At 45.3% G+C, this 22,528-nt stretch overlaps 1 protein-coding gene across 1 annotated transcript in view; it reads left to right on the forward strand.

Annotated features, from left to right (window-relative positions):
• Nucleotides 1-22,528, forward strand: part of LOC129710870 (sodium-dependent serotonin transporter-like) — a 49,826-nt gene that overhangs the window by 16,615 nt on the left and 10,683 nt on the right. Inside the window, exons 4-11 of the mRNA XM_055658161.1 lie at nucleotides 303-441; nucleotides 4,164-4,298; nucleotides 6,204-6,307; nucleotides 8,241-8,368; nucleotides 10,259-10,371; nucleotides 11,747-11,878; nucleotides 19,938-20,037; nucleotides 22,159-22,259. Of these exons, the coding sequence (XP_055514136.1) occupies nucleotides 303-441; nucleotides 4,164-4,298; nucleotides 6,204-6,307; nucleotides 8,241-8,368; nucleotides 10,259-10,371; nucleotides 11,747-11,878; nucleotides 19,938-20,037; nucleotides 22,159-22,259 (952 nt within the window). The remainder of the gene's footprint in view (nucleotides 1-302; nucleotides 442-4,163; nucleotides 4,299-6,203; nucleotides 6,308-8,240; nucleotides 8,369-10,258; nucleotides 10,372-11,746; nucleotides 11,879-19,937; nucleotides 20,038-22,158; nucleotides 22,260-22,528) is intronic.

Genomic DNA, 22,528 nt, shown 5'->3' on the forward strand with positions numbered 1-22,528 from the left:
TTGTCTGTATGGAGTTTATACGTTCTCCCTGTGACCTGCATGGGTTTTCTCAAAGATCTTCGGTTTCCTCCCACACTTTAAAGATGTACAGGTTTGTCGGTTAATTGGCTTGGTATAAATTGTCCTTTGTGTGTAGATAGTGCTAATGTGCGGGGATCGCTGGTCGATGCAGACTCGGTGGGCCGATGGACCTGTTTCCGTGCTGTATCTCTAATCTAAACTAAACTAAAATGAGGCGTTTGCGTTGTAAATTTGCAATAGAAAGTATTTATGTAACCTGACAGATCTTCTTTATTTTGCAGTCGCCGAGTCCTTATGGCTCATAAATCGAATGGTTTGGGTGATGTTGGCGGTATCAACTGGCACCTTGTAATTTGTCTGATCATAATATTTACTGTGGTGTACTTCAGTATTTGGAAGGGCATACGGACCTCTGGAAAGGTAGGTGACGTTAAGGCAAAATGGGTCAAGACTTTTACACACAAAGGGAGGTGGGTGGGAATGAGCTGCTGGAGGAGGTAGTTGAGGCTGGGACAATCGAAATGTTTAAGAAACAATTAGACAGGTACATGGATAGGACAGGTTTAGAGACCTATTAAACCAACTGGGACCCATTGGGTCCCTGTCACAAGGGAGGCCTGGTGCCCCAAGGCAATATTCCACCACTCACCCATTTCCCCACGGGAGGCCTGGTCCCCCAACGCAACCAGTTCCTCAAGGCAATATTCCACCACTCACCCGTTTCCTCATCGCGACAAGTTCTCCCAATGCAATATTCCACCACTCACCCATAGCCCACAACAGCACAGGGGCTGCTCATTTCGCCTTATTCAAAATTCAGTGCACGGTGACTTTAAATTATTTTTAAAAATGTACCCTTCCTCCATGCTACCAGTAATATAAACAAAAGGAATAGCAACATTGTAGCTTGCTAGTGCTGGCAGGACTGAGTGTGCCGAGGTTGCAACATTGTAACTCGCTAGTGCTGGCAGGACTGAGTGTGCCGAGGTTGCAACATTGTAACTCGCTAGAGCTGGCAGGACTGAGTGTGCCGAGGTTGCAACATTGTAACTCGCTAGTGCTGGCAGGACTGAGTGTGCCGAGGTTGCAACATTGTAACTCGCTAGAGCTGGCAGGACTGAGTGTGCCGAGGTTGCAACAATGTAACTTGCTGGTGCTGGCAGGACTGAGTGTGCCGAGGTTGCAACATTGTAACTCGCTAGTGCTGGCAGGACTGAGTGTGCCGAGATTGCAACAATGTAACTTGCTGGTGCTGGCAGGACTGAGTGTGCCGAGGTTGCAACATTGTAACATTGTGAAGTCATTAGCTGCAGAGTGGAGAATTTTTTCTTAAATCTTGACTTTTTAAATTAAAAAATGTGAAATTACATGTGAAATATAACATCAATCAGAACGAAACTTTATACGTACCACTGCAGGACAAAGGTGAGTAAGGTAGTGCAAAACATTTCACAGGCAGGTGGGACTACAGTAGGTGGGACATGTTGATATCAGCAAATTGGGCAGAAGGGCCTGTTTCCGTGCTAAATGACTCTATAACTCCATGTCAAACAGAATGGAGATGAGGAGAAACTTAATGAGATCTCATTGAGGGGGGGGGGAGCTTATTTAAACTTACTGGATAGTGAGAGGCCTGGATAGAGTGGATTTGGAGAGGAGGTTTCCAGTAGTGGGAGAGTCTCAGACCAGAGGGCACAGCCTCAGAATAAAAGGATGTACCTTTAGAAAAATGTGGAGGAATTTCTTTAGCCAGATGAACCTGTGGAATTATTTGCCACATACTGCGGTGTAGGCCAAGTCATTGGATATTTTTAAATACCCCATTAAGCTGTGGAATTCATTTCCACAGGATAGATGCTTGATTAGTATGGGTGTTGGGGGTTATGGGGAGAAGGCAGGAGAATGGGGTTAAGAGGGAAAGATAGATCAGCCTTGATTGAATGGCGGTGTAGATGTGATGGGCCGAATGGCCTAATTCTGCTACTATCACTTATGAACATATGACGCTACCTTCCTGATTATTATACTTAATGTTGGGCGGTGTGGGCAAGATGGGCTGAAGGGCCTATTTCCATGCTGTGTGACTCCAAAAGGGCAAGCGTACCATATGCCTTCTTCACTATTCTATCTACTTGTGTTGCCACTTTCAAGGAGTTATAAACTTAGACCTTGAGATTCCTCTGTACATCACTGCTGTTAACGGTCTTGGTAGAGTAACTGTATACATTCACCCCACATTTGACCTCCCAAAGTGTAACACTTGCTCGGATTAAACTCCATCTGCCAATTCTCCACCGATATCAGTAACGTCCTAAATCCTGCAGTATCCTATGGCATCTAATGAGAGATTCATGTCAACGGTTGAACGTTCCTATTTAATGGCTTTAGTAGAAGTGTCTAGACCACTCTATTGATTTAAGCAGTAAAATTAGACACATCAAACCGTGGGTGGCATGGTGGTGCAGTGGTGGAGTTGCTGCCTTGCAGCGTAGTTCATCCCGACTACATGTGCTGTTTGTATGGAGTTTTTACATTCTCCCTATGACATGCGTGGGTTTTCTCCGAGATCTTCGGTTTACTCCCACACTTCAAAGAAGTTACAGGTATGTACGTTCATTGGCTTGGTGTAAACGTGTATATTGTCCCTAGTGTGTGTAGGATTGTTAAAGTGCAGGGATCGCTGGTCGGCGTGGAATCTGTTGGCCGATGGACTAAACTAAACTAAAGTAAACTAAACAAAAAAATCCACGTCCTCACAATTAATACGCTCACAGCACGATGTCGACTTCAGAACTGAATCACATAACTATTCCCCAAAGATCTTTGAAGAAGTCATTAGGTTTGTTCACTGAACCAGAACCAAAAAAATCTACCACGAAACAGGTGCATTGGTTAACTAAATTGAAGGCTGTGAAATTATGTGTTACTTTCAAATTACTGATGGAAACCTCGATTCTTAAAAACGTGTGTAGTGTAAAACACAGTAATCTGAGATCTAGTCGTTTGGAAATTGAGAAGTGTACATGGGTTATGTTTGCCGCGCGGTCTTTAAAAACACTGTGGCCCCGTTCCCCACACTCTCTTTAATCAAGCTAGGAACTTTAGTTTGGTTTAGTTCAGAAATACAGCACAGAAACAGGCCCTTCGGCCCACTGAGTCCTCACCGACCAGCAATCCCCGCACACTAACAAGATCATAATCAGGATGGAACCGGGGTCACTGGCGTGATGAGGCAGAAACTCTACCGCTGCGCTACCGTGCCGCCCTGTTTTCGTGCTTTTTATAAACTTGCCTCGTTTGCTGGAAAATTTAAAACATTAATTAAAATTTTACAAGGATATTAATATTAGCAAAGCTAATTGTCTACAATATTAACCATATTGTCCATATAACATTACAGCACGGAAACAGGCCATCTCGGGCCTACAAGTCCGTGAACTAAAAAAAAAAATCCACGTTCCCCTTAGTCCAGCACCTGCCTGCACTCATACCATAACCCTCCATTCCCTTCTCATCCATATGCCAGAACTATCCAATTTATTTTTAAATGATACCAATGAACCCGCCTCCACCACTTCCACTGGAAGCTCATTCCACACCGCTACCACTCTCTGAGTAAAGAAGTTCCCCCTCATGTTACCCCTAAACTTCTGTACCTTAATTCTGAAGTCATGTCCTCTGTTTGAATCTTTTTGCCGCGCAAAGGGAAAAGGGTGGCCCCGTGTCCACATCAACTCTGTCTATCCCTTTCGTCATTTTAAAGACCTCTATCAGGTCCCCCCTTAACCTTCTGCGCTCCAGAGAATAAAGACCTAACTTATTCAACCTATCTCTGTAACTTAGTTGTTGAAACCCAGGCAACATTCTAGTAAATCTCCTCTGTACGCTCTCTATTTTGTTGACATCCTTCCTATAATTAGGTGACCAAAATTGTACACCATACTCCAGATTTGGTCTCACCAATGCCTTGTACAATTTTAACATTACATCCCAGCTTCTATACTCAAAACCAGTGAGGTACAATCAGTCATACAGAGGAGGCAAGATGTATCACTCTGTGTTGTAAAGATAGACAGAAAGAACTGGAGTAACTGAGCATCTGCAGTTCCTTCCTCCACTCTACGTATGTTGTGTTCCTGTAGGTGGTGTGGGTGACGGCCACTCTGCCCTATCTCGTGCTTTTAGTCCTCCTGATCCGTGGGGCCACACTGCCAGGGGCTTGGAAAGGAATCGTCTTCTACCTGCATCCGCAGTGGGGAAAAATGTTCACAATGCAGGTGAGTGGGGTGACGGGGCAGGCACAAACTTGTCCAGTTTGTCAGCTCTTTGCAAATGTTGGAATCATCCTGATCAATCTCTTTTGCGTGGTGAATCAGTGGAATTCATTGCCACAGAAAGCTGTGGAGGCCATCAGTGGATATTTTTAAGGCAGAGATGGATAGATTCTTGATTGGTAGGGGTGTCATGGAATTTGGGGAGAAGGCAGGAGAAAGGGGTTAGGAGGGAGAGATAGATCAGCCATGATTGAATGGTGGAGTATTCTTGATGGGCCAATTGGTCTAATTCTACTCCTATCACTTATAAACATGAACTTTTGCATCGGTTTTTACATTTCCTTTTTTCCCCTTATTTGTGCCGGTAAAGGTAGCAGGTAGCCCACCTGTCAGGTAGTCCGGCCACCTGTAACCTCTGCACATTCCAGAGAAATACTTCAAAGAAACAGTTCGACAGGTACATGGATAGGTGGGATTTGGAGGGATATGGACCAAGCACAGGCAGGTGGGACTAGTGTAGATAAGACATGTTGGCTGGTGTGAGCAAGCTGGGCCGAAGGGCCTGTTTCCGTGCTGTATCTCTAAACTAAAGTAAATCTTTCCCTTCTCACCATTACCCTATGACCTGTAGTTCTTGATTCCCCTACGCTGGAGAATGGAGGGTTCACCTTATCTATTCCCCTCATGATTTTACACACCTCTATAACATCACCCCTTGAGATATTTACATTTTCATAATTTCTCTGAGATTATTGATCGATGGTCAGCATGGACAAGGTGGGCCGAAAAGCATGATTCCATGCTGCATCTCGAAACTAAACTAAATTACCCTGAGCAACACACTGGGTTCCCTGTTGAACACTAAGGGAGTGTTTATTTAAAGATCCTTGCAGTGAGACAGACAGAGGCATTGGGGGTATCGAAGGCTGTGGCACAGAGTCAGGGTGTTTAATTGTCATATGTACCAGTGCAGTTTAGTTTATTGTCACATGTACCGAGGTACAGTGAAAAGCCTTTGTTGCATGCTAACCAGTCAGCAGAAAGGCAATACATGATTACAATTGATCCATTTACAGTGTAAAGGAAGCTAAGGGAATAATGTTTAGTGCAAGGTGAAGCCAGTAACGTCCCATCAAGGAATGGTCCGAAGGTCACCAAAGAGGTAGATAGTAGTTCAGCACTGCTCTCTGGTTGTGATAGGATGATTCAGTTGCCTGATAACAGCTGGGACGAAACTGTCCCTGAATCTGGAGGTGTGCGTTTTCACACTTCTGCAACTTTTGCCCGATGGGAGAGGGGAGAAGTGAGATTGGTCTGGTCCTTGATTATATTGCTGGCCTTGCCGAGGCAGCGTGAGGTATAGATGGAGTCAATGGAAGGGAGGTTGGTTTGTGTGATAGCCCACAATGAAGCAATTCAATCCTTCTGACCACACTGACCATTGATCACCCATTCACACCAGTTCTATGTTATCCCACTTTCTCATTCACTCCCCACACACTAGAGGCAATTTACAGTGGGCCACCTACAAACCCGCACGTGTTTGGAGTGTGGGAGGAAATCGGAGCACCCGGGGAAAACCCACGGAGGTTATGGGGAGATCCTGCTTCAGACACCGACACGAAACATCACCTATTTCTTTTCTCTGGAGATGCTGCCTGACCCGCTGAATTACTCCAGCATTTTGTGTCTATCTTTGGTTTAAACCAGCATCTGCAGTTCCTTCTTTCGCACGGTTTATAGACATGGACCAAACATGGGCAGGTGGGACTAGTGTAGATGGGGCATGTTGGTCGGTGTGGGCAAGTTGGTCTGACGAGCCTGTTTCCACACTGTATCACTCTATGACTAATTGCTGTAGCGATCTGAAAAGTTGGTTTAGTGTGACCTCTGTTCGTTGCCTTGCAGGTGTGGATTGACGCGGCTACACAAATTTTCTTCTCGCTTGGTCCCGGGTTTGGTGTCCTGATGGCATTTGCCAGCTACAACAAATTCAACAACAACTGCTTCAGGTCAGTGTGCAGGAAGGAACTGCAAATGCTGGATTGAACTGAAGATAGACACAAAATGCTGTATAACTCGGCGGGACAGGCAGCATCCCTGAAGAGAAATCTGAAGAAGGGTCTCAACCCGCAACATCACCCATTCCTTCTCTCCAGAGAGTTACTCCAGCATTTTGTGTTTATCTTATATAGATATCTATCTATCTATCTATCTATCTATCTATCTGCCTATGTACTTTTAAAACTCTGTGTGTGTGTATGTCATTTTGCCTTTGAAACGTATCTCCTCGAAAACCAGACGCAAAAACGTGGAGAGTTTTACAATTTCGGTAGGGATTTAACTTATGATTTCATAAATCCACTCCTCTCTAAATTCAGTCAATTATTTTCCCAGATTTTGAATAAAATTGTTAACAAAACATCAAAAAAAATTTAATCAAACTGCTGTATGAATCAGTGCCACCTCACATGTCCAGATTCAGATTCAGATTCAATTTTAATTGTCATTGTCAGTGTACAGTACAGAGACAACGAAATATTTAGCTGCCTTGAAGAGCGACATAGCACTTTTAATTTAAAAAAAAATCTGGGGGGGGGGGGGGTGTGGCAGTGAGGTACGTGTTGAGTAGAGTGACATTTTCCTCGCCCTGCTGGTTCGGCAAAGAGACCTGTAGCGCCTCCCGATGGTAGGAGGGTAAACAGTCCATGGTTGGGGTGAGAGCAGCAAAACAGCGTTGGGAGAGTTCAATGGAGGGGAGCGTGGAACCGGTGATGCGTTGGGCAATTTTCAATTTCGTAGGGATTGCCATAACTGTGATGAGTTTAAGGATGCTCTCGATAAATCCACTCCCAGGATCTAAGGATTCAGGTGGACCTTCTTCAGTCCCTCAGATTGATGAGCCTTCTTGATCAATAAAATTGTGGTTCCAACAAAACTCCCATGAAGCAAAAATCCACCTCCGTTTGCCGCCTCTGGACTTCAAAGTCTACAATGATCTCCTTGGTCTGAAGGTTGTTGTCAGCCACCATGCAACATGTCCAATCACAATGGATCTCATTTACATATATGACATCACAATGGGACAGGTGGGGGAGATGGGAACCTTCACATGGTCCCACTAAAATCAAACTGCTGCATGAGTCACAGCACCATCTCACGCCACCGCTACCCAGCTGCTGACGTTACAATAACAGACATTTTTACATCTTCTGGTATAAAATGTCCTTATCGTTTCAAAATTCAATCCTCTATAAATGTGGATGATTATCTCCCGAGATATTTACTAAAATTTATAACCAACTGACATTAAAAAAAAATATTAAGGTTGCCCAGCTGCTGACCTCACAATGCCTTTGCACCTGACCCAACTGCCTCATGGCCCTGCCGGGCCTGGCCCACAGCCTGCCAGGGAGAGAGAGGGAGAGGAAGAAGGAGGAGAAGGTGTATACATATATGCTATAGCGTAGATGGGGCATGTTGGCAAGTTGGGCCGAAAGGCCTGTTTAAATGCTGTGTGACTTTATGACTCTATGGTTTGCCTCCCTAGTTATGAGGTGAAGGAAGAGGTTAATGCTATCATGAACAGCTCACCAAGAATTGTCTCCAGAACACAAGGGCAGCACGGTGGCGCAGCAGCAGAGTTGCTGTATCGCAGCGCCAGAGACGTGACCACGGGTGCTGTCTGTGCGGAGTTTGTATGTTCTCCCCGTGACCCGTGTGGGTTTTCTCTGGGTGCTCCAGTTTCCTCCCACACTCCAAAGACTTGCGGGTTATCTCTGCCTGACTTAGAGTCAAGAGTGTTTTATTGTCATCTGTCCCAGATAGAACAATGAAATTGTTCCTTGCAAAATTCTCTGGCATTTTGTGTCTATCTTCGGTGTAAACTAGCATCTGAAGTTCCTACCTTCATGATGACCTTTGTGTGTTCTCTTGGTGCTGTAGGGATGCAATGATCACCAGCTCTGTGAATTGTTTGACCAGTTTCCTTGCCGGCTTTGTTATATTCACCATCCTGGGCTACATGGCAGAGAAGAGGAAAGAAGATGTTTCAGAAGTGGCTAAAGATCTGGGTGAGATCGCATCGCCAACTCCTTAATTGTTACAGACCGTTGTTTTTTAAATTGCATCCTTCTTGCAAAAAAAAAAACGCACTATGTATCTTCAAATTGAGAAATATTTTTGGATATCCAACTAATAAAATTTATAAAATTATGAAGGGCCTGTTCTGGTGCTGTACTGTTCCGAGTTCCATTCGGGTCAATTTGCCGTATTGTTCCTGAGGTAGCTTTGGTATAAAATGTAAATTGTCCCTAGAGTGTGCAGGATAGTGTTAGTGTGCGGGGATCGCAGGTCGGCACAGACTCGGTGGGCCGAAGGGCCTGTTTCCTTGTCGTATCTCTAAACTGAACTAAAAATGATTCTTGAGAGAAGCAGGAAGCCCAATGAACCTTTGCGATTTATGCATAGGCTTAAACAATTTACGGAGGTGTTCATTATTGTGCCTGCAAACCTTAAAGTGGTTACAAACAGTAAATATAGAAGCTGATCTTTAACCATCTATGAAGCACTGATTATCTCTCCCCAATAACTGACATATTATAAGAATAAATAGCTGGGAATGGCTAACCAGTTTGTAATGCAATCAGGTACATGTAATTACACATTTGTCACTAATAAATAAGTAAAACTATTGATTTTGCCTGGCTTTTCAAAGCAGAATATCTGTCGAGCTTCAAAACAAATGTGTAACAATGTACATGGAAAAGAAGACAGGAGATTAAATGGTGCAGTGGACACTGAACAGAAAGGTCATAAGGTCATAAATGATAGGAGTAGAATTAGGCCTACGGCCCATCAAGTCTACTCCACCATTCAATCATGGCTGATCTGTCTCTCCCTCCGAACCCCATTCTCCTTCCTTCTCCCCATACCTTTAACACCCGTACTAATCAAGAATCTATCTATCTCTGCCTTAAATATATCCATTGACTTGGCCTCCACAGCCGTCAGTGGCAAAGAATTCCACATATTCACCACCCTCTGACTGGAGACATTTTCATCATCTCCTTCCAATAAGAACGTCCTTTAAATCTGAGGCTTTGACCTCTGGTCCTAGACGAATGAATGAATAAGTTTATTGGCCAAGTATGTACACCTAGAAGGAATTTGCCTTAGTGCTCTGCTCGCAAGTAACAACACGACATACAGTAAACAATTAAGAATGACACATAAAATATTAAACATTAATAATAAAACTTTATAGTGTAAACATGTGAATTAAATAAAATACCAGGGCAAAATGAGGCTACAGGCCTTTGGTTATTGAGTAGAGCTACTGCTCGTGGAAAAAAGTTGTTTTTTTATGTCTAGCTGTGGTGGCTTTGACAGTCTGGAGTCGCCTTCCAGAGAGAAGTGCTTCAAAGAGTTTGTGGCCAGGGTGAGAGGGGTCAGAGATGATCTTACCCGCTCGCTTCCTGGCCCTTGCAATGTACAGTTCGTCAATAGAGGGAAGGTCTCTGCTGATCTGACGATTCGCTGACAACGCTCCCACTATTGGAATGACACTCCCACTAATGGAAACATCCTCTCCACATCCACACTATCCAAACCTTTTACTCTTCTGGATGTTTCAATGATTTTCCCTTCATTTTTCTAAACTCCAGCGAGTACAGGCTCAGTGCTGCCAAACCCTCATCATAGGTTAACCTAGTCATCCTTGGGATCATTCTTGTAAACCTCCTCTGGATGCTGCCCAGAGCCAGCACATCTTACTATAGATATGGTTCCCAAAATTGCTCGCATTATTCCCAATGTGGCTTTACCAGCACCTTGTAGAGCCTCAACATTACATTGCTTTTTTTGTATACAAGCCTTCTGAAATAGATACGTATTAAGTTTGCCTTCTTTACTACCGAATACTATGTGTGGCAAATTGCTCCTGTTTTCTCCACTGCCTGTAGGACCGAGTCTTCTCTTCATCACCTATGCAGAGGCATTGGCCAACATGCCCGCATCCTCCTTCCTCTCTGCCATCTTCTTCCTCATGCTCGTCACTCTGGGTCTGGACAGCACGGTAAGCATTGGCGTTACTCGAGTTCACTCGGCCAGCAGTACAATCAAGGACCAGTCTCACCCCGGTCACTCCCTCTTCTCCCCTCTCCCATCAGGCAAGAGGTACAGAAGTGTGAAAACGCACACCTCCAGATTCAGGGACAGTTTCTTCCCGGCTGTTATCAGGCAAATGAATCACTCTACCACAACCAGAGAACGGTGCTGAACTATCTACCTCATTGGTGACCCTCGCATTATCCTTGCTCGGACTTTGCTGGCTTAACCATGCACTAAATGTTATTCCCTTATCATGCATGTGTGCACTGTAAATGGCTCGATTGTAATCATGTATTGTCTTTCCGCTGACTGGTTAGCATGCAACAAAAGCTTTTCACTGACAATAAACTAAACTGAACTAAAATTTGTATTTCAACTCAGTTATAAGAAAGAGATGTTTTACTTTGGCCATTTAGATTTCAGACATATAGCGTGGGAACAGGTCCTTCTGCCCACCAAGTCCGCGCCGACGTATCGTGAGCGTTTGACAGCACTGGGCCTGTTAGCCCCTCCTCCTTCCTCTTTACCCCCCCTCCTTCTCTGCCACCTTTCCCTCTCTGCCACCCCCCCCCCCCCTCTCTCCCCCCCCCCCTCTCTACCCCCTCCCTCTCTACCCCCTCCCTCTCTACCCCCCCCTCCTCCTCCCCCCTCCTTCTCTAGGCAGTTCAGTTCAGTTTGTTGTCACGTGTACCGAAGTACAGTAAAAAGCTTTTGTTGCGAGCTGACCAGCCAGTGGAAAGATCATTTTGCTGAACACCTTCACTCAGTCAGCCTGGACCTACATGATCTCCTGGTTGCTAAACAGTAACTCCCCCTCCCAATCCCACACTGACCTTTCTGTCCTGAGCCTCCTTCACTGTCAGAGTGAGGCCAAATGCAAATTGGAGGAACAACACCTCATATTTCACTTGGCAACTTACACCCCAGTGATATGAATATTGATTTCTCTAACTTCAAGTAACCCTTGCACTCCACCTCTCTCCATCCCCCATCCAAGTCGTACCAGCTTCAAAGTCGTCTTGTTGAGTCTCATTGTCTGTAACTCGTTCTCACCTAGCCCACAGCTGACAGTGGCCTGTTTCCTTTATCATTGTTATATTTTTGCATATCTTTCATTCATTTGTTCTATATCTCTCTACCTCACCGTCTATATCTCTCGTTTCCCTTTCCCCTGACTCTCAGTCTGAAGAACGATCTCGAACTGAAACGTCACCTATTCCTTTCCTCTAAAGATGCTGTCTGACCCGCAGCATACTCCAGCTATACATGATGTTCAACATAATTCATAGCGGTGAAATTCTTTCAGCATATTTTGGTAAGATGTTGTTTTGGATCTTTAGTTTGCAGGTCTGGAAGGTGTGATCACCGCAGTAGTGGATGAATATCCGGACTTACTGAGAAAACGGCGAGAGTGGTTTGTGCTGGTACTGATCATGATCTGCACTCTGGGATCGATGAGCACCCTCACGTATGTAAGTGTAAAGGTCTAATCTTAATTGTTAAATCAAGAGTCAAGAGTGTTTTATTGTCATACTAAACCAAGTGCAGACCCGTTGGGTCCCATTCCCTCAACACAATATTCCACTAAATTGCGCATGCGCGGCTGACGGACCTGCACTGCGCAAGCGCAATTGCCGCGTTCAAAGTTGTGCCGTTGATGGCAGAAATTAAGTTAAAGTTAATAAACTGAATAGAGGACCTGTGGGCCGTGTTTAAAATAGAACAAAACTTACCCGTGGATCCATTGGGTCCCCGTTATGAGGCCAAGCAAGTACACCAGGAAAAAAAAAAGCGATCTGAAAATTGGCAAAGGCCTCAACTGCGCAGGCGCGGGGAGATGGCGTCATTTTGCGTCACTGCCACGTCACCGGCGCCATTTTAAATTGTGATGCAACTGACCGGTCTGCCCCCACTTGCAGGCGCCGCCAGCAAGTGGGGGCACTGTTTTAAGTTAATTTAAGATTAAAATGTCAACAACTTGAAAAATATAACATCAATCTGAACAAAACTTGGCTAATGCACATCACGGGACAATGGTGAGTAAGGTGTACCATTTTGGCGGTGTTTCCAGAACACACACGCATACAAACAAACAAGCAAACAAGGTGAGCGTTGTAGTAATATATACTAGACCCCTAGTGGGACCCGTTGGGTCCCTGTCACATGGGAGGCCTGGTCCCTCAACATGATATTCCACCGACCCATAGTCCACAACTGCGCAAGCTCGGCTGACGGGCCCGCACTAATGGCAGAAATTAAGTTAAAGCTAATATCTTTGCGTTTAATATTTCCATTACCTCGCCATCCTTTTTTCTACCCCTATCCTCCTCCATTCCCCCTCATCCCACAGAACTCCCCCCTTCGTTTTCATTCTCCCTCTTCTTTCCCTCTCCCCTGCCTACACCCCTCCTCTCCCTCTCTCCCCCCATCCTCTCCCTCCCTACCCCCTCCTCTCCCTCAATCCCCCCATCCTCTCCCTCCTCACCTCCCCAGGATCTCGCTGTAAACCACCTCTGGCCCCGATTTCTGCACCACATCGGTGATGAAGTTGTACTTGAGGCGGGAGATGTTGCGAGGGACTGGGGGGCAGAAATTAAGTTAAAGTTAATAAAGTGAAGAGAGGACCTGCGGAAGCATTGGTAAATGAGATCCCATTGTGATGTAATTGGTGGGTGGAATACTGCTGACGGGTAGGGGATTGTGTGGGGGAGGGTGGTTGTGTGGATAGGGGTGGGGGTGTATGTGGGAGGGTGGTGTGTGGGCTCAGCGGCTCTGGCTCCAACTGCACTCATCGGCTGCAGGTCCCGGCTCCGGACTCAATTATCGGCTCCAAGACCGAGCTCCTGTCGCACTCATTGGATCCCAGCCCCACCTGCACTCATCGGCACCTGGCTCCTCGTGGTGGTCGCTGCCCCCGCCCGCGAACGCAGCACCCCCCTCCGGGAAAAACAGCAGCCCGTGAAGACAGGTGGGGGTGTCAGAAGGGTGGGTGGTCGCAGCTCTCCCCGTACCTTCAGCTTTCGGCCTCACACACAGTTCCCTGTCCCACTCCGACTTCACTCAGAGGCTCCCGGTTCAACTTTCTCTCTGCCCGCACGCAGCTCACAGACTCAGCTCCGCCTCCAGGACTCTATTCTCAGCGGGTGCCAGAAGGGGCGTTACCTTCATGGTGACTGACAGGCGAGAAGGCCAATCTGCTGACCTCACGATTTTTTAAACATTCAGAACTTTTTTTATTATTTCACCGATCGGAAAAATATATTGGGGCAGTTGGAGGACAGTGAGTAAGATGGCGAAAAAAATCATAGTGATATAGCGTAGCGTTTTTTCTAAAATCTATTTACAACATAGACAGGAAGTGGTCAAGATGAGACTTTTAGTAATAGTATAGATACTGGACCAAGTGCCAACGCACCTGTTCCCTACCCGTTGCCCCCTGCGTGTTGCAATAGCAATTCGCCCTCTCCCTCCTGTGAAGTTCAGAGTGTTCCAGTTTCGCAACATTGGATCGAAGTGTGTTGGAAGCTGGCAGGAATGATTTTAACAGTGAAAATCTTGCAAAAGTTGGCATTTTTAAAGCTTTAATCGTGAATAACGTGAAATATAGGATGAAATCTTCAGTGAAGCTGATCACTGCTAGCCGAGCCATTGGTGACATCATCAGTTGAAGCTGGTCTTTTTAAATTCAAAGTCTTTTGATGTTTTTAAACTTCTTACTTACTTTTAATCAGTAATAAGTCAAGAAATAAAGCATAAAATGTTCAGTGAAGGTGGTCTCGGTCTCGAGGGGGAAAATGTCAATTAGAATATGTAAAAATGTAATCGTTACAGCGTAGTGTTTTAAGGAAATGTAAAGACAACCGCATATTCACACACAAACAAGATCAGATTTTTAATAAGCACTAGACCAAGTGCAGACCCGTTGGATCTGCTCCCCCAACGCACCCGTTCCCTACCCGTAGCCCCCAAGGGAGGTGTGGTCCTCCAACTCAAGCTGTTCCTGAACTTAAGGTACCAGCACTCCCCTGCCTCCCTCAACAGTGGGCTTTAAAAAAAAATCCAATTGAACTTGCCCTGTGTGGTGCAATAGCAATTCGCCCTCCCCCTGCTAGTCGAGCCACTGTGACGTCATCAGTTGAAGTCGGACGGTTTAAAATTCAAGGTTTTTTTTTTTAACTTTTATCGTTAATAAGTCGAGAAATAAAGCATAAAATGTTCAGTGATCTCTGCATCGAGGGGGGAAATGTGAATCAGAATATGTCAAAATCATGAATAACGTGTCAAATAGAAACATAGAAATTAGGTGCAGGAGCAGGAGTAGGCCATTCGGCCCTTCGAGCCTGTACCACCATTCAATATGATCATGGCTGATCATCCAACTCAGTATCCCGTACCTGCCTTCTCTCCATACCCCCTGATCCCCTTAGCCACAAGGGCCACATCTAACTCCCTCTTAAATATAGCCAATGAACTGAATTACCCTCAATTACCCTCTGTGGCAGAGAGTTTCAGAGATTCACCACTCTCTGTGTGAAAAAAGTTCTTCTCATCTCGGTTTTAAAGGATTTCCCCCTTATCCTTAAGCTGTAACCCCTTGTCCTGGACTTCCCTAACATCGGGAACAATCTTCCTGCATCTAGCCTGTCCAACCCCTTAAGAATTTTGTAAGTTTTGTAAATATAGGATGAAATCTTCATTCAGGCTGGTCTCTGCTAGGTGAGCCATTGTGACATTATCAGTTGAAGCTGATGGTTTTAATTTCAAAGTCTTTTGTTTTTTTAGACTTTAAATCAGTAATGAGTCTAAAATAAGTCGAAAAATAAAGCATAAAATGTTCAGATAAGGTGATCCCGGCTTCGACAAGAAAATCGTGATTATTTTTTTAAAAAATGATTTTATTTTGTGATGCGATAATGTATATTCGATAATGTAAATGAAATTGGGAATCCCATTGTGACGTCATTGTGAGTGAATGTTTTTTAAAACTGAGTTAAAAATTTATTTTTAATGAGATCCCATTGTGATGTTATTGTAGGGTGGAACACTTCTGACGGGCAGGGCAATTGGAAAAGAGCTTTTTTAAAGTGTTTTTTGTAAAGTTTAAAATGGTAATAACATGTAAAATATACCATTAATCTGAATGAAATTTGTTTAATTTACATCACAGGAAAAATTGTAGTGCTATCATGTACTGTTTTTGCGCAAATATAGTTATAAAACGGCACATATAGAAACAAATAAGATGAGAGTTTTAGTAATATATACTAGACCAAGTGGGACCCATTGGGTCCCGTCCCCTCAACGTGCTGGGAAGGAGGGCGGCCTGCGGCATCACACACCCACTAACCACTCCCCCCCCCCTCCCCCCACACCCACACACGCACACTAACCACCCCCTTTGATATTATATTAATATTATTATTGCTCCTTTTACCCCATCCTCCGCCCTATCCACGCACGCATAGCCCCCAACTCGCAGGCACGGCTAGAGAGGGAGAGGGAGGGGGGTAAAGAGAAAGGGCAGAGCGGGAGAAAGAGAGAGAGAGGGGCAGAGAGAGAGAGAGAGAGGGGCAGAGAGAGAGACAGAGAGGGGGCAGAGAGAGAGAGGGTGAGAGATAGAGAGAGGGGGAGAGAGAGAAGGGGGGCATAGATGGGGAGAGAGGGGCAGAGAGAATGAGGGGCAAAGGGAGAGGGGCAGAGCGAGAGAGAGGTGGGCAGAGAGAGAGAGAGAGAAGGGCAGAGAGAGAGGGGGGGCAGAGAGGGGTGGGGAGAGAGAGGAAGAGAGAGAGGAACCGACCGAGCGACCCGAGAACTTGGCGGCTTCAGTACGGGGCCTGACTTGCTCGTTCTTTCTGCGTCTTTTGAATAACGGGGGAGGGAGATGGGGGGGGGTGACGTCACTCGCAGCGTGAGGCAGAACGGCACGCAGACCCATTGTGACGTCAGCAGCGAAAGACAGTCGTTTTTAAATTCAGATTTTTAAACATTTTCAGTAATAATAAGAAATAAAGCTTGGAATTTTCAGATAAGGCGATTTCGGACTCCACGGAAAAAATGTCTACCGGAATATGTAAAATTTTTTACTGTTAGCGCGTAGTTTTTTGAAGAAGATGTGATTGTACACAAACAAACACACAAACCAATACACACATCCAAGATCAGACTATTAATAGGTATATGATACACCAGACCAAGTGGGACCCATTGGGCACCGTTCCCCAACGCAATATTCCACCACTCACTATAGCCCCCAACTGCACAGGCGCTGCTGACGGGTTCCTGTTGTGACGCCAGAGATCCCCGTTGTGACGCGAGTCACGGCAACCCTTCCCCAACTGCGCCTCGCCATCCCTCTTCCTACCCCTATCCTTCTCCATTCCCCCTCATCCCCAGCACTCCCTTGCCCTCTTCACCCTCCCTCTTCTTCCCGCTCTCCTCCTCCCCTCTCCAACTCCCTCCCTCAACTCTCCCTCCATCTCCTTTCCCCTACCCCCTCCTCTCCCTCTATCTCCCTGCTCCCCCATTCCTCACCTCCCCTCTATCCCACCCCCCACAATGAAAATGGTGATTTTCTTCAGTCTGAAGAAGGGTCTCGACCCGAAACGTCGCCCATTCCTTCTCTCCAGAGATGCTGCTTCACCCGCTGAGTTACTCCAGCATTTTGTGTCTACCTTCGATATGGGGTGAAGGCAGGAATGGGGTGCTGATTGTGGATGATCAGCCATGATCACATTGAATGGCTCGAAGGACCGAATAGCTTACTCCTGCACCTATTGTCTTTGCTATGTCTGTGATACTTAGTATAGTTTAGTTTAGACTATAGATAAGTATAGTTAGATACAGTGCGAAAACAGGCCCTTTGGCACACCGAGTCCACACCTACCAGCTATCCCTGCACACTAACGCTATTCTACATGCACTTAGGACAATTAAACAATTTTATCGGCCAATTAACCTACAAACCTGTGTGTCTTTGGAGTGTGGGAGGAAACCAGAGCACCTGGAGAAAACCCACGCAGGTCACGGGGAGAACGTACAAACTCCGTACAGACAGCACCCAAAGTCAGGATCGAATCCGGGTCTCTGGCGCTGTGAGGCAGCAACTCTACCGCTGCGCCCTGAATGCCTTAATTACTGCCAATAGTTCATAAATTAAGCAAACACAGTTTGTACTTTCCCTTATCAGAGTTTACATTTTGCAAGAATGCTTCCAGTAATACTCTGGCGACAATTGGCATATCCCTAATTTTAGAACTTGTTTGTTTAATATTTCATATCTTTGTTTTAGTTTCAACAATCTGAAGAACTCTGTTTGCAAGCAAACTAAAATCTTTTCATTCATGTTTTTTTTTACTCATTGAATTAAAACATTTAAGGCATGCAGACAATGTCCTGTGTTTTTTTCTCTGGTCACAAAGGTGCTGGTACACACATCCCATCCCAAGATGGGTCTCGACCCGAAACGTCACCCATTCCTTCTCTCCAGAGATGCTGCCTGTCCCGCTGAGTTACTCCAGCAATTTGTGTTTATCTTCTGTTTATACCAGCATCTACAGTTCCTTCCTACACATTTCCTTTGAGGATGTTCTGGTCCAGAGGAGGTTTACAAGAATGATCGCTGGAATGAGTGGGGTTAACATACAATGAGCATTTGACAGCACTGGGCCTGTATTCTCTGTAGTTTAGAAGTATGAGAGGGATCCTCATTGAAATTTACCGAATAGTAAAAGGCTTGGATAGAGTAGATGTGGAGGATGTTTCCACTAGTTGGAGAGTCTAGGACTAGAGGTTATAGCCTCCAAATAAAAGAGCATATCTTTAGCAAAGAGATGAGGAGGAATTTCTTTAGTCAGAGGGTGGTGAATCTGTGGAATTCACGGCAACAGACATTGGAGGCCAAGTCAATCAGTAATTGTAAGGCAGAGGGAGATTCTTGATTAGTACGGGTGTCAGGGGTTATGAGAAGAAGGCAGGAGAATGGGGTTGAGGTGGAAAGATAGATCAGTCATGATTGAATGGCGGAGTAGACTCGATTGGTCGAATGGCCTAATTCTGCTCGTATAACTGAGGAACATGAATTTATTGTTCAGTCCTATAAGCTGCTTCTCCACAGATGCTGCCTGACCCGCTGAGCTACTCCAGCACTCTGTGTCTTTTTTACACTTCTATATTGCTTGCTTAGTACAGACAAATGAGGGAGAGAGATTTGTCACAATGAGTTTATCTTAAAAACGTATAATTGCCTTTACTGGGCTGATTAGTGGGTTAGTTTAATATTCAGGCAGCTACATCTGTTTAGCACATGCTTGACTGGAATGGAAAGCACGATTGTCAGTAGGATATTATTGATTCTGGTTTATTATTGTCACATACAACAGGATTCAGGGAAAAGCTTTTGTTTGCATGCTGTTTAATGAAGTGCTAGAATTGTCTAAAATAGTGAAAGGCTTGGATAGGGTAGATGTGGAGAGGATGTTTTCACTAGTGGGAGAGTCTAGGACTAGAGGTCATAACCTTAGAATTAAAGGACATTCTTTTAGGAAGGAGATAAGGAGAAATGTCTTTGGTCAGAGGGTGGTGAATCCGTGGCATTTTTTGCCACAGGCGGCTGTGGAAGCCATCAGTAGATATTTCTAAGGCAGAGATTGATAGATTCCTGTTTGGGAGGGGTGTCAGGGGTTATGGGTAGATGGCAGGAGAATGGGGTTAGGAAGGAGATATAGATCAGCCATGATTGAATGGTGGAGTAGACTTGATGGGCCGAATGGCCTAATTCTACTATTCCTTATGACCTTATGTGGAATTCTCTGCCACAGAAGGCAGTGGAGGCCAATCCACTGGATGTTTTCAAGAAAGAGTTAAATTTAACTCTTAGGGTTAAAGGCATCAAGGGATATAGGAAAAAGTAGGAATGAGGTACTGATTCTAGATAATCAGCCAGGATCATGTTGAATGGTGGTGCTGGCTGGAAGGGCCGAATGGCATCTTATGACATCATATTACACATGAATACAATCATGTCAAGAGGGGAGAGGAGAACTGTGGGTGGCAATGTGGCGCAGCGGTAGAGTTGCTGCCTCACAGCGTCACAGACAGGGACAGAAAACCACATTTTCAAATTTCTAATATTACTAGTGTTTAAAAAATAAATTGTACGAATTAAATTAGGCGGTCAGGCCCTTAAATTGTCACAAGGTCATAAGTGATAGAGAATCTTACCACACCTAGTGAGCAGTGCTGAACTACTATCTAACTCTGATGAACCTCGGACTTGATCGGGACTTTGCTGGCTTTACCTTGCACTGTACGTTATTCCTTTACCATGTATCTATACACGTTAAATGGCTCGATTGTAATAGTGTATAGTCTTTATGCTGACTGGTTAGCATGCTACAAAAAGCTTTTCACTGTACCTCGGTACACGTGACATTAAACTAAACTGAACTGTTGATGTTACTGAATTCCTAAGCCATTGTTCCTCTGCTCTGCAAACCATTCACAGCAAGGTCTTATTTACTTGTTTCAATTCAGGGTGGAGCATACGTGGTGAAATTCTTTGAAGAATATGCCACAGGAACCGCTATTATTGTTGTGGTGTTTCTGGAGGCCATTGCTGTGTCTTGGTTTTACGGTAAGTTACTCTGCACTTGTGCAAGGCTGATTCCACATGTAGTGAGACTGGGAAAGATTGGAAAAAAATATGTCCACAAACAATGGAATTAATTAGCGCTAGTTAATAAAAACTATGAACCATGATCTTATAGAGAGGAATAGATCAGGTAGACTGTTGCCCAGAGTATTGGAATCGAGAACCAGAGGACATAGGGTTAAGGTGAGTGAATGTTGACAGCACGGTGGTGCAGCGGTAGAGTGGCTGCGTCACAGCGCCAGAGACCCGGGTTCGATCTTGACCACGGGCACTGTCTGTACGGAGTTTGTACGTTCTCCCCGTGATCTTGTGGATTTTCTACAGGTGCTCCGGTTTTCTCCTACACTCCAAAGACGTGCAGGTTTGTAGGTTAATTGGCTTTGGTAAAAATTGTAAATGGTCCCTACTGTAGTGTGTAGGATAGAAACATAGAAAATAGGTGCAGTAGGAGGCCATTCGGCCCTTCGAGCCAGCACCGCCATTCATTGTGATCATGGCTGATCGTCCCCTATCAATAACCCGTGCCTGCCTTCTCCACATATCCCTTGACTCCACTAGCCCCTAGAGCTCTATCTAACTCTCTCTTAACTCATCCAGTGACTTGGCCTCCACTGCCCTCTGTGGCAGGGAATTCCATAAATTCACAACTCTCTGGGTGAAAAGGTTTGTTCTAACCTCAGTCTTCAATGACCTCCCCTTTATTCTAAGACTGTGGCCCCTGGTTCTGGACTCACCCAACATTGGGAACATTTTTCCTGCATCTAGCTTGTCCAGTCCATTTATAATCTTATATGTTTCTATAAGAACCCCCTCATCCTTCTAAACTCCAGTGAATACAAGCCTAGTCTTTTCAATCTGTCCTCATATGACAGTCCCGCCATCCCAGGGATCAATCTCGTGAACCTACGCTGCACTGCCTCAATCACAAGGATGTCCTTCCTCAAATTACGAGACCAAAACTGTACACAATACTCCAGATGTGGTCTCACCAGAGCCCTATACAACTGCAGAAGAACCTCTCTACTCCTATACTGAAATCCTCTTGTTATGAAGGCCAACATTCCATTAGCTTTCTTCACTGCCTGCTGTACCTGTAAGCCAACTTTCAGTGACCAGTGTACAAGGAAGCCCAGGTCTGCTGCACCTCCCCCTTAGCTAACCTAACCCCATTGAGATAATAATCTGCCCCCTTGTTTTTGCTGCCAAAGTGGATAACCTCACATTTATCTATATTAAACTGCATCTGCCCACTCACTCAACCTGTCCAGGTCACCCTGCAACCTCCTAACATCCTCTTCACAGTTCACACTGCCACCCAGCTTTGTGTCATCCGCAAACTTGCTAGTGTACAGTGGTGATCGCTGATCGGCGTGGACTCGGTGGGCCAAAGGGCCTGTTTCCACAATGTATCTCCAAAGTCTAAACTATCAAGTATAATCCAAACTTCATACTGTAAGAAAAACAGGCAGGTCTGGCTACATCTGTGGGAAGAGAAACAATCAGTGTTTCAAAGATAGCTGACATTTCTGTCATGGGCTTCCTCCATTGACAGCATGAGGCCACACGCAGACTGGAGGAACAGCACCTCATATTCCACTTGGGTAACTTGCAGCCTTGCGGTACTAACGTTGAATCCTCCAACGACCACTCCCGTCTTCCCCCTCTCTATTTCCTGTTCCCCCACCCTGGTGTGCCTCTGTTTTCCACTATTCTGCCCCCCACCCCCCTGTCAATAAAGTCCGATCAAAGATAGTCCGAGGGTCAATGATGAGGAAGGTAGTAGTTCAGGACTGGTGGGATGGTACAGTTGCCTGATAACAGCTGGGAAGAAACTGTGTCTAAATCTGGAGATGTGCGTTTTCACACTTCTGTGCCTTTTGCCTGATGGGAGAGGGAAGAAGAGGGGGTGGCCGGGGAGAGACTTGTCCCTGATGATGCTGCTGGCCTTGCCAAGGCACCGTGAGGTGTAGATGGAGTCAATGGAAGGGAAGTTGGTTTGTGTGATGATCTGGGCTGTCCACAACTCTCTGCCCCTGCACTTTGTGTTTTGCTCAAGTGTTGAACTGTGTTGATTCATGTTCACTTTTTGTTTCAATGCTTTAGGTATGAAAAACTTCTGCAAAGATATTAAGGAAATGATTGGGTTCGTTCCTGGGAAGTTCTGGCAGATATGCTGGGTCGTTATTAGTCCAGTTTTTCTTCTGGTAAGATTACTTGCAAGGGGTGGGGGGGGGGGGGGGGGGGAGAGAGGCAGCAGAAGTGTAAATATGCTCCTCTAAGCTTACCCCCCCCCCCCCCCAGTCTAGATCAGTCAAAAAAGCACTGTCAAGCACTGGAACAACTAAACTTTATTTTTAGATTGAACAGCAAATTCCCCTATACGATACCTAAACCACCGTGGGTTCGATCCTTGTCTCTGCCTGGCCAAGTCCTTCGTGCAAGCAGAAACACTCCAAAAGGTCACGCAGTCCCA

The sequence above is a fragment of the Leucoraja erinacea genome, chromosome 28, assembly GCF_028641065.1.
Source record: "Leucoraja erinacea ecotype New England chromosome 28, Leri_hhj_1, whole genome shotgun sequence".
NCBI lineage: Eukaryota > Metazoa > Chordata > Chondrichthyes > Rajiformes > Rajidae > Leucoraja > Leucoraja erinaceus.